Below are 11028 nucleotides of genomic sequence, written 5' to 3'. Positions count from 1 at the left end.
AGCAAAGTTCTTTGATCACAACCATTTATTTTTCACGAGCCGACGTTTCGACGACCATCTGTCATCTTCATCAGGGCAATTCTAAATGGTTTACTGTGCACTGACGCTAGATGTTACTTGGTGCATAGTGCACTAGTGAACTGTGTAACACCTTTAGTGCACTATGCACCAAGTAACATCTAGCGTCAGTGCACAGTAAACCATTTAGAATTGCCCTGATGAAGATGACAGACGGTCATCGAAACGTCGGCTCGTGAAAAATAAATGTTTGTGATCAAAGAACGTTGCTATTCATTCGTTTACCAACCTGATGAAATTATTTACGGATGCTTTTTAACACGTCCGTGAGCTTGAACGATTGCAGATTTGTCAATTAATAGCTTATTCTGTTAGAATCAGTGACGTGAATGCACCTCCTCCACAGTGCATGTATATACATTCAAAATCTTTCCAGCAAATGTAAATGCAACCAAACTTTGTTAATACTTGCATCATAAAGAAAATCAGAGGACAGAAGATTTCCTAAAACTCGTCCGGCTCCTTGTAGTCTGGTTCGGTGACGGCGAAGTAGTCGTCTAAGAAGTTGGCCAGAAATTCGAACGTTGGTCGTTTTTCGGGGGAGACGTCCCAGCACTGTAGAGAAAGGGTGGGAAAAGTTGCAGTTAGGAAACTATCTCAGGAAAAAAATCACAAGTAAGAAATGGGGGTCTTCATACTATGGTCGCAATCACAGGCTTCCCGAATTCCCTTTGTTGATCCCTAATTTTTGCTGATTCCAGGTCATATTCTGATACCTTTCACCTCTTGTCACTCTGCCTGTCAATCTTCCCAAGCCATGTGCTGTCAACCTACAATGTCCGGACAACAAGATGCACACACCCAAAAACAATACTTCTCTGCCAAGATGTAGAAAAGTACTAATGGTCAACCAATAACCCATTAGTATGGGCAACCAATAACCCAATCCCACAACCAAGACCCCCGAAAAGATGAAGATATTACCGAAACTCACATCTGTTATGTAATAGTATGTTTATCTGAAGTGTAACCGACACTGTTAACTGTTACCTGTTCCGAATTGTTTATGTTCTTGTCGTGAGGGCTAGCCCTTTATAATATACCTCCGGCTAGCTGGGCAGTCCTGGCTGTATATATCTGTTTATACAGTCTATATACGATAAAGGAAGCGTACCGTTGCAGGAAGTATATCAGAACGGTTCTTTACCTTAATCATCTGTTCGTACAGGGAGTCGGGGCAGCTGAAGGACTCCAGCGGCATCCTGTAGCCTCGAGAGACTTGCTGCATCACCTGGGCATTGTTCATACCTGAGGAGAAAACAAAAACAGGTGAGTACAAACCCACATCTGAAATTTTAATTGTTCCCCTTTAAAGGATGATTTATCAGAAAGCGAAATATTCGGTAGCATAACAGCATAGCTCCAATATCGCACATTTTTTTCGTCAATCAGTCACAGAAGTCACACATCTTATTTAATAACTTTTTAATAACCAAGGACAGTATTATTTAATGTCTTGGGATGGTAGGACTTTGGCCGATTGTTATGTCAACTCTGTGTATTCCTATGTTAAATTGTATTTTGTTGTGTGGCGCTGTTTCAAGTTTAAAACGTTGAGTGAAGTGCCATACGGTCCTTGTTATTGTTTTCTGTATTGATGACTAAAAAAGATCTAACCTGGGTACGGGATTTTCCCTTTTGTCAGCAGCTCTGTCATCATGATGCCGAAAGACCAGACGTCCGACTTGATAGTGAACTGGCCGTACTCTATCGCCTCTGGTGCCGTCCATTTGATGGGGAATCTCGATTCTGAAGGAGCAGCAGTAAAATGGACAAATGGTAAGTTCGGCACAGGCTGTAACCTGCTATCCAGTCTATCGTGGTTGGGGCAGGCTGTCTTCGGGGCTTAATAGTTTTTCCCCGCCCAGTACAACAGACCGCCCGGTAGGAGTTTTACGCGTGTAGCAGTTCTGCTGATAGAGTTTGGCACGCCGGGAGCTGACTTCGCCCCCACCATCATAGCCTGGGTGCCATTCCCATAGCACACTGGACACAAAGTATCTCAGTTCTTTGCGTCCAGTACATGGTGGGACTAATCAAACTCCCGCCGTGAAAAACCTACCAGGGAACCTAGCTCAGGTGGGCGGGGAAGAGCTCCTGCATCCCCGAAGAAAACCCGCACAACCACGATAGACCTGAATTCCAGGTGGTGTGTATTGAAGTAATCTTGAGGTAACCGTGTATTGAAGTAATCTGGACGTAATCGTGAGGCAGTACTGAAACTAGCATCTTTGACAATTCGAATTTCTTAACAGAGACGGGGGGCGGTATCAACTTTCTGACAACTTTGACCTGCAATCCACCACACCATGCCTGAGCCAGGGTTTGAACCTTCGCTGACTTCTCTTTTGTAAACCATGGAAGGTGTTATGTCCCCCCTTTTCCAAAATTTGTGGGTTATGCGTAGTTAAAAGAAGAATAGTTTTTTTTGTCTGTAAGTTTAGAGAAATCGGGATAAATTGTAGAAGTTTGAATAGACAGCTCATAGTCGAGTTCTTACCAGCAGAAGCTTCATAGATGTCGTCGTTGACCAGTCTGGCCAGACCGAAGTCGGCAACCTTGCATAGGTTGTTGTCTCCTACCAGCACGTTGGCGGCGCGCAGGTCACGGTGGATGTAGTTCATCTTCTCGATATAGCCCATTCCTGCTGCAATCTGAGAGGAAAGTTTGACAAGAAAATATTTTGGTCACCTCTGAAACGGCAAGGTGAAGTCCACATTTTCTCCAGTGAACAGTAAACAGATTTCTAAGTTCTCTGCTTTAAAAGTCTTGAAGAAACAATTTGAATGTAGAAGTGGACCCAAGAGGATTTTGACACAAAGCATAGCGCATGTAGAAAATCCCCAAGCAAATGCAGAGTCTCAGCCAGTGTTTTACCCGTGTTTTTTTAGGCTTTTCATACCTCTATGGTTCATTTTTTCTGTTTCTTGACAACACGATTTAGACTAATGTCTGTGAGTTGTTTTGATAAAATCGAATTGAATTGATAGGTAAAGAGGAGTAGGAAAGGTACTACTACTGAAAGATCTAATTAATTGCTGCCCCAAAAGCATTTCGTCAAACACTTAGAACCATTAAAAGAAACAAGCAACAAAAGCATTGTACCTGTGCGGACATTTCCACCAGCTCTTTAAACTTGAGCGCCATCCCTGCGCCCTGGCGGAGATAGTCCAACAGACTGCCGTGCATCATCATTTCAGTCACTATGTAGATCGGTTCCTGGAGAAACAAATGACGATTAGAGGTTGAACTATGATTAGGCTAGCGGGTTCAAGAGGTCATGGGTTCGATCCCTGACATTTCTGGCTAGACATGGTGTCCTTGTGATAAAAAAAACACCATACACTGTAAATGAGTACCTGACTTCGTCGACATTACAACAACAGGCAAGTCTAAGGATGCAACTGGCAGGCTAGGCCACATCCTACGCCTATCAAGCCAGCGCGACTCAAAGACTGCCATGACCTGGGTGCCACCAGGGGGCAGAAGGAAGAGAGGTGGCGAAAAAACTTTCAGGAGGACCTCAAGAGGGCAAACATAACCTGGGAAGAGGCTGAGGAGGCAGCAGTCACTAGACCCAGATGGAAGCTTGCTGCCCAATGTGCCTGTAAGCACAGGAGGACCTAAGGTCTAAGGTAAGGACTTCGTCTTCGTCGGACCTCCACCAGCCAATGTCGTGCCCAAAACACAGTGGCCTCACAAGGGACTTTTATTACCTTTTTCGAAAGGTGGGGTAACTGAACTAAACAAACGTACCTTTTCTGAGCAGACAGCGTACAGAGACACCAAGTTCTTGTGCCGCAGCTTCTTCATAATGTTGGCCTCCTGGAGGAAGGCTTGAGGAGACATCGTGCCAGCCTTCAATGTCTTGATGGCGACTCTAGTTTTGTTGTTCCACGTGCCTGTCCAAAAATACCATATAGCTCTGTTTAGACATAGGGAAATAGTTAAGACACATTTTGGGTAAAACGAATCAGATCCAGTGGTGCCATTTTACGGAGAATACCATGCAATGTTGTACGGGTATACTGAACAATCTTATCAATAGTGTTGTTGAGTTTACCCGTAAAATTGCTACGGGTATAGTGAATTGCATTCATTGTGTTCCGTAAAATTGGTAAGTACACTAAAATTGGTTTAGCAAATGCAGCCGGAATTTGAATGAACTTTTCAACTTCCGATTCCGGAATCCCTGTCAATCACTATACATTGGCTATGTACGAAACTCTTATTATATAGCCTGGATGCCACCCTAGTTATAGTTTATCGGTGTTTCCAATACGTCCTTCTTCCCTTACCAACTGTAGAGTGGCGCCCAAAAGATCCTTGCATTTGACTGAGTTTTGGTTTTGATTATTTATCCCATTTATTTAGTACCGAAAAGCATTGTCTTCAAAAACGTGCTAACTACTTTAACATGGGGTAGCTATAGGTAGAAAATTCTATCCCATTATACCACACTCTTAACAGTCTATATGGCGAATTAATGGGATAGCACCCCTGCTATCTCATTAATTTACCAGAGATATACAATTTCTCTACATGTTGTTAATTTACCAGGGAGAGATTTAGAATGAAAAGTTTATTGCAAATTCGTGCTCAGAAGCTAATTGCAAATTACAAAACATAAAAGAACATTGATACAGACTATACAATAACTAAAGTCTACATGATAAAGGTAGCTGTCTAGAAGTTCTATAACTATGTCTAAAATTATCTGAAGGGTTTGACTGACATGTGTATAGTCCCACTCACCCGCCCATACTTCTCCGAAGCAGCCAGCCCCCAGCTTCTTGTCGAACTTGAGTGAATTTCTGTCGATCTCCCAGGCGTCCTTGGCGAGACCGCCCGTCTCCGGGTTCACCTTCGGGCACGACTCCGTCAGCTTCCGACACAAACCGTCCGACGACGCTGGAATAGAACGCTTCTTTTAGCTCATCAGAGGACACCCAAAAAAAACTCGTGCTGGAACAGACTCTTCATGTCAACATTTCAAACTGTAGGAATCTTGTTGTTTTTGGCCCATCTTGTTTTTTTTTTCGCCCTACCACATTAGATTTGGAGTCCGCGGAGGATGTCATCCATAAAATTTACTTGCTGCGGCCTAATTAGTTCAGCACCGTAAAATGATGTAGTCTCAATCATTTTCAGGTACTAGTGATGTATTTAAGGTCCGAATCTTCTCCTTGTCTGTTTGTGAATATTTACAGGAGACTTCGGCACGCATGTAAAAATGCGATGGCTGCCATAGCCTGCTGTCCAGTTGTATCGTAGTTTGGGCGGGCTATCTTTGGGCGGGCCTGTCAACTATTCCTGCCGCCCAGTTCAACTATGACAACCACGGCGCGGATCGCAAACAGTAGTTTTACCAGCTGAATTGGTATCTCATTATCGGCTCGGTAGCTCGATGTTTAAAAAAGTTGTTTAAAACAATCTTCAGATTTTAATAAGTTTTTTCGGTACAGTTTTGATGAAAATGGCTACCCCGACTATACATGATCGGTACGCTAATAGCAGTAACTGAGTTTTGCACAGTTTCAGCTCAGCCCCAAAAAAACGCTCAGCAACCTCCCCCAACTAAATCTGCAGACAACCTTTAACAATTCCTATTCTTTCCTTCACACAAGAAAACTGACATTTTAAAAATTTCATTATGTCATCATGAGTATCATTGCGAAAAGAAAGGTGCAGCAATATAAAAAGAAAGAAATCATGTTATTGAACGGAAATTAACTAAGCAGGATTTTCAGTGCAACTGATAGTAACCTACAAAGTGCACAGCTACGTGCCGAAGATGCCTTTAGATGACTTACTTGACGATCGACGTCTGAAGTCTCCGAATATTCCTTGTATCGCAAAGGAAAAGAAACACATGCAATTGAACCAGCGCAAAGCATTAAAAGTAAGGCAATGGCAAGAGCAGCGAGTCTTACAGCACATAGTTTATAGTTTAAAATATTGTTAGAGAACTTTGTTATTATTGTCGTGTTTGATATAACAGTCTTGGCCCATTTCGTACCAGTGACAATACGACGAAGATCTTCCTATCCTCTACCTGAAAACGGAAACCCTTAAGGTTACGAATACTACTCTCCAAACAGAGGCTTTGGCTTGTTATGTTTTGCTACGTTTCCTCTTCTTCTTCTTCTTCAGTTCCAAACACTGACCTCTGACCTGGCCAATGACCTGATTTTTGACGTCTCTCGCCATGGTAACTGGTGTTGGGTTACATAATGTTGCAATTTTATAGTAGGAAGGATTTATGCTCCTGTCTGATGACTATATATGAATGTATTTGAGTAAGATAAGAATTAATAGAGCGGACCATGTACGAAGGTAAACATTATGCAGATGCTTTGCAAATGTTACCTTGCTAGTTTTTGTGTCTTAATAGCCTCTACCAGGCTTTGGGCGGCGGCTAGAAAGAGTAGAAATTGGCAAAATAGAGAGAGATAGCATGCCAGGGGAGTTGGTCCCCTGGAGAGTACAGCTTGCCGCACCCGAAGCGTACGCACCCGATGCGTATGTTAGCGGACTGTAACTGGTAATAAAATGGTATGTTTTTTTAAATAATAAAAAACAGACTGGCCAGTACAAAAACGAATGCCCGATAAAAGTGCCTGAAAACACGCCAAAAATAAGCCTCTGCTTGAAGAGTTACGGATACTTGAGATCTGAGATCTTACCTTTATAGTGTGCGATCAGCTCTGAGACGCTGTCGAAGTGCTTGCGTTGGGAGATGTAGTAGCCCGTGTTGTCGTGCTTCATGATTTTGTAGTGTTTGGCGTTCACTCCCTTCACTTCCTCCCAGTCTCTGACCGACAGCGTGTACGTGTGGCCGCCTGGGTCGGGAACAGTACAATTTTCTTGAGTAAAGAGACTCTTTTTTTCACAACTATGTGTATTATTCAGCCGACGTTTGATTACCTTCGGGTGGTTACATATTATTTAGCCCGCGGTCTGAATCTTAAACTTCAACCTTGGCTAAACAGATGAATTTCACACCGCATACCTTCATCTGTAACTTAGTGTAAGTAGCTTTCATAATCTATTGTATTTTTTTATCTTCTCCCTGCTACCCACCTCAGGTGTCGCTGCCACTATAGATGCATTCCCAAACCTTTGGGAAACGAAACTCCTGTAGATATGTAAATATTGTACGTTTGGGAATGCATCTGTAGCAGCGACACCTGTGCTGCAGTGCAATGTGAACCAGTCAGAATTGCCCTGAGGAAGGTGACAACCTACTGTATTTTTTCCCTGTTACACACCCCCATATAACCAATACATATTTGATGCTCAAATGGCTACCTTTGTAGGCTGAGGGTTAAAGGTAAGAACACATATGCATGGGCCTACCTTGGCGCCTTTCTGGCTCTCGGACCAAGAACGTTCCGGGTGAGAGGGTGGGCGTCATGGTCAGTAGTCTCTCCGCGTCTTTTCTGGTGATCTTACCGAAGTACCAACTAGTGGGAACGAGACAAAACCAGTTTCAACTTCTGAGCTACACTATTTGTATTTTGAATGCATTCATTTAAATCCAGTAACAAACTTCTTGGTACAGAGTCGAAATTGACAGTTTTGGGACTTTAATTTTGAATTTATGTGATAAATGTGATTTTCTGTGTAACGTTACATACTCATCTAAATGGCTATGCACAACACTGGGAAACTGAAAATTGATATGTCATTTTGTTTCGAATTACGACAGAATAATGCTGAACAAAACAATAAATATTTTGCTTTAAGAGGTTTTGATTTATACTCCATACCAAACTTATGAAAATGTTGGAAATATTTTTGATAACAAATATTACTTACTCCTCTGATTCGACGGAGGCAGACGGGGCGATGTAATTGCTGGGAACGTAACCTTGCTGGTTAGTGGTCATTGACTGTGCCATCCACCAATCGCCGTCACTGTAAGATAAAAAAAGGAATATTCGGGTTAGCGGTCATTGCCTGTGCCACCCTCCAATCACCGTCACTGTAAGATATAAAAAGTATTCGGGTTAGCAGTCATTGCGTCATCCACCAGTTGCAAACTGAATTCTGGTAAAAAAAATTGGTGGTAATCAACTGTGTTTTCTACCAATTTTTCACCGGAAATTTTTCATCATTTACATCATATAAACCTTAAAAAAAGGAGAACAAAAAGTCTGCTTGATGCGAATTGGTCTACTCAGTAGCCGCTAAACCTATAGTAGTGGATCTTACTTGTTGTTGACGATCTGGAGTAGGTCTCCCTTCTTGAAACTAAGATCGTCCTCCGTTCTGGCTTCATAGTCGTACAGTGCTTGGAACAGCAAAACTCCCACTGTGCCCTGCATGGGACCTGGAATGAAAGAAACCGTATTGGCGGGTTACATTTGCCCTTTGACCTATCATTGACGTCACGTACCCATACGGTCACGTGTTAAAAATGGATGGGTCATTATTTTTGACGATGGTTGTGGGCTAGATCGAAAATATGGCTAGCAGAGTTCATTTTTTTTGCTAAAAGCGGGCTTAATTTTTTTTTGGCTAAAAGCGGGCTAAAACTCTTAGACAAGGAAATTTGGATTTCAAGACAGAGGTTTCTTTGTTTATTTATTATTTGCACGTGTAAAAAAAGTTACATAATCAAATAATAACAATAATAAAATATGCAGGGTAGGCCAGAAACTTAGGTGGTTTTTTAAAGGGCCTACCCCAAACAAAGGTAACTATGATACATGAAAAAACATATTTGAATTAAACATCAAAATTAAACAATGAAATAATTGATTAATTAAACAAAATCAAGACACAGAAATAATAATGTCTCACCTGGAGTATGATCATGAAAGCTCGGAATCCCGATACGGGCGTTTCCATTGGCGGGGGAGCCGGAGCCGACAAACGGGGTGGGAGACGCGCTCCCCCCGAAGGGGTCGAACCCAGTGTCCGGTACGTCGTCCCCGGGGTGGTTCTCCTTGTTCCCCTTGTTCTTGCTCTTCTTCTGTTTCTTTCCGTCCTTGTCCTTCTGTTTGCTTTTGCTCGACTTTCCGCCCATTTTGGTGACCTGGGTGGGAGAGAAATTATAAATTACAAATCCACACACAAATCCATACACAATATCCACATCTATTAATAAGTTATTATCTACATAAAACAGATACACAGAAAAGACACAGAAATCAAAAATGATAAACAAATAACAGAAATTGCGGGAAATTACTCAACATTTTCCGAATTTCCCTTTGTGGCATCTTTTATTACAATTCGTGGGCATAACTCAATGTTGATCTTTTTTCTAAATATTTTCATTGCACACAACAAAACGACCTCTAAATTATCTAACACTTTCAGGGGCTATTTCATATATTTGAGATTGTTGAATTGTATGATATGAAAGACTACAAAGCACAAAAAGTTGAAAAAATTAATACTGGGAACTATTTGTGTATATTATTGATATAAATTGTTAATCTAAAGAGCCCGGTCGGGCCCCGGTTTGGAAATGTGACCTCAGCATTATTGCCAAGCAACGATGTGAACAACAGTTTGAAACTTCACATCACATATAATATAACAATGCAGCGCACGTCCACCATACCATCGTTGGAGCTAATTTGATAACAGAACCACTGCAATAACACTGAAAGAGTTGCCTGCACTTCAAAAGAAAAATTCAAATGGCTAAATTGGATTAGATTAGTCTGGGGTGGGGGTTGGGGGCGTGTTCTCCGAGCGGTCGTGGACCTTGCACATGAGTCGCCATGTCTCTGTATAGCCGGTATAACCGCCTTTCGGCGTAACACACCAGCTTCGCAGGCACGCGTCGCGGCGGCAGCTTGCTATATTACACCGATCGACTTGTTACACCTAACCCTTGAACTTATAACTCTAGACATTGTTTAATGCTATCTAATGACAACGCCCCTACTGTACTTGGTGACAGTGAGTTCCACTCTGCGATAGTTCTAGGAAAGAATGAATTCTTGAACACCTCAATCCTTGGTTGATAACTCTGGTACTTGAAGGCATGGCTATTTCTTGTTCTCTTCTCTAGCCTCCCTGTCAAGCTCTAGTCTCCATTATCTAGACTCTTTTGCAGGCTGGATAAAAAGTATCGGTCTAAATCGGTCTAAAAAAGGGATTTTTAAAATTGGCCAAAGGGGGTTGGCCGGCAAGAGAGGATCCATTTGCCTGCACGATCAGCAAACTCCTCTGGCCAATTATATCCCCGTTTTATATATAGACCAATTTCTACTAGTTATTCAGTCTGCAAAGGAGTCTGGTGGAGACTATGCAAGCTCTATATCGGGTTACTTGGTTATATATCAGTTAGAAATTTATGCAGGTTCTTGTTGGTAGTTTTCAAGAAACCAGAAAGACACATTATAAGCCCCCCTCCCCCGCCTTACACACACACGCACACACACCAATACATACTATTCTCTTAAGCTTGCCGTGATGGGACTTTGTCCCATATTCGTTTGCGTCTTAGTAATGTAGTTAAAACAGGTTCCAATAGTTAAGAACAGCACTACAAGTACAATGTGCCATTAAACGCGAGAGATTGTTGTCACACGCAGTCTTCTACAGTTCAAAGTCATTATGATTTCACATAAAAGCACTACTGTGTATTTTGGTGGGTCCGGTCGGTGGCGGGTGACCCTAGGCCCGGGGTCAGCTATGCTAGTCACGGAAATGTCTCCACCACAGGATGTGTGCCCAGATTCTACCGAGGTAGCCATGCATGTGATCCGCCTGGAGTTCCCGTGACTTGGAGGAAGTGGCATCGAAAAACAAGCTGTTGTGGTCTGAGTTATTTTGCAGGGAGTGGCGGATTATTATGTGTCCCGCGTATCATCGTGTGTTTGCTTGTTTCTTTGTGTGTGTTTGTGTGCGTTTGTGTGTGTGCGTGCGTGTGTGTGTGTGTGTGTGTGTGTGTGTGTGTGTGTGTGTGTTAGTTGTTGTGTGTGT

The 11028-nt window shown here is 42.4% G+C and overlaps 1 protein-coding gene across 2 annotated transcripts in view; it reads right to left on the bottom strand.

The window, feature by feature from the left end:
* Positions 1-259: 259 nt before the first annotated feature.
* Positions 260-11028, bottom strand: part of LOC109463782 (tyrosine-protein kinase Yes-like) — a 19702-nt gene continuing 8933 nt past the window's right edge. Inside the window, exons 2-14 of one of the 2 annotated variants that reach the window (XM_019760642.1) lie at positions 8887-9121; positions 8296-8413; positions 7900-7998; positions 7438-7544; positions 6765-6920; positions 5892-5924; positions 4834-4989; positions 3835-3980; positions 3184-3297; positions 2579-2732; positions 1696-1827; positions 1226-1326; positions 260-633 (exon numbers count right to left, since the gene is read on the bottom strand). In XM_019760642.1, coding sequence (XP_019616201.1) covers positions 523-633; positions 1226-1326; positions 1696-1827; positions 2579-2732; positions 3184-3297; positions 3835-3980; positions 4834-4989; positions 5892-5924; positions 6765-6920; positions 7438-7544; positions 7900-7998; positions 8296-8413; positions 8887-9112 — 1653 coding nt within the window. In that variant the 5' untranslated portion in view covers positions 9113-9121 and the 3' untranslated portion in view covers positions 260-522. The remainder of the gene's footprint in view (positions 634-1225; positions 1327-1695; positions 1828-2578; positions 2733-3183; positions 3298-3834; positions 3981-4833; positions 4990-5891; positions 5925-6764; positions 6921-7437; positions 7545-7899; positions 7999-8295; positions 8414-8886; positions 9122-11028) is intronic. The other variant, XM_019760643.1, reaches the window with a different exon arrangement.

Source organism: Branchiostoma belcheri, unplaced genomic scaffold (assembly GCF_001625305.1).
Source record: "Branchiostoma belcheri isolate BF01 breed outbred unplaced genomic scaffold, Haploidv18h27 scaffold13, whole genome shotgun sequence".
Classification (NCBI taxonomy): domain Eukaryota; kingdom Metazoa; phylum Chordata; class Leptocardii; order Amphioxiformes; family Branchiostomatidae; genus Branchiostoma; species Branchiostoma belcheri.
Note: the sequence above shows the minus strand (reverse complement) of the source record. Positions and strands in the feature narration are given on the sequence as shown.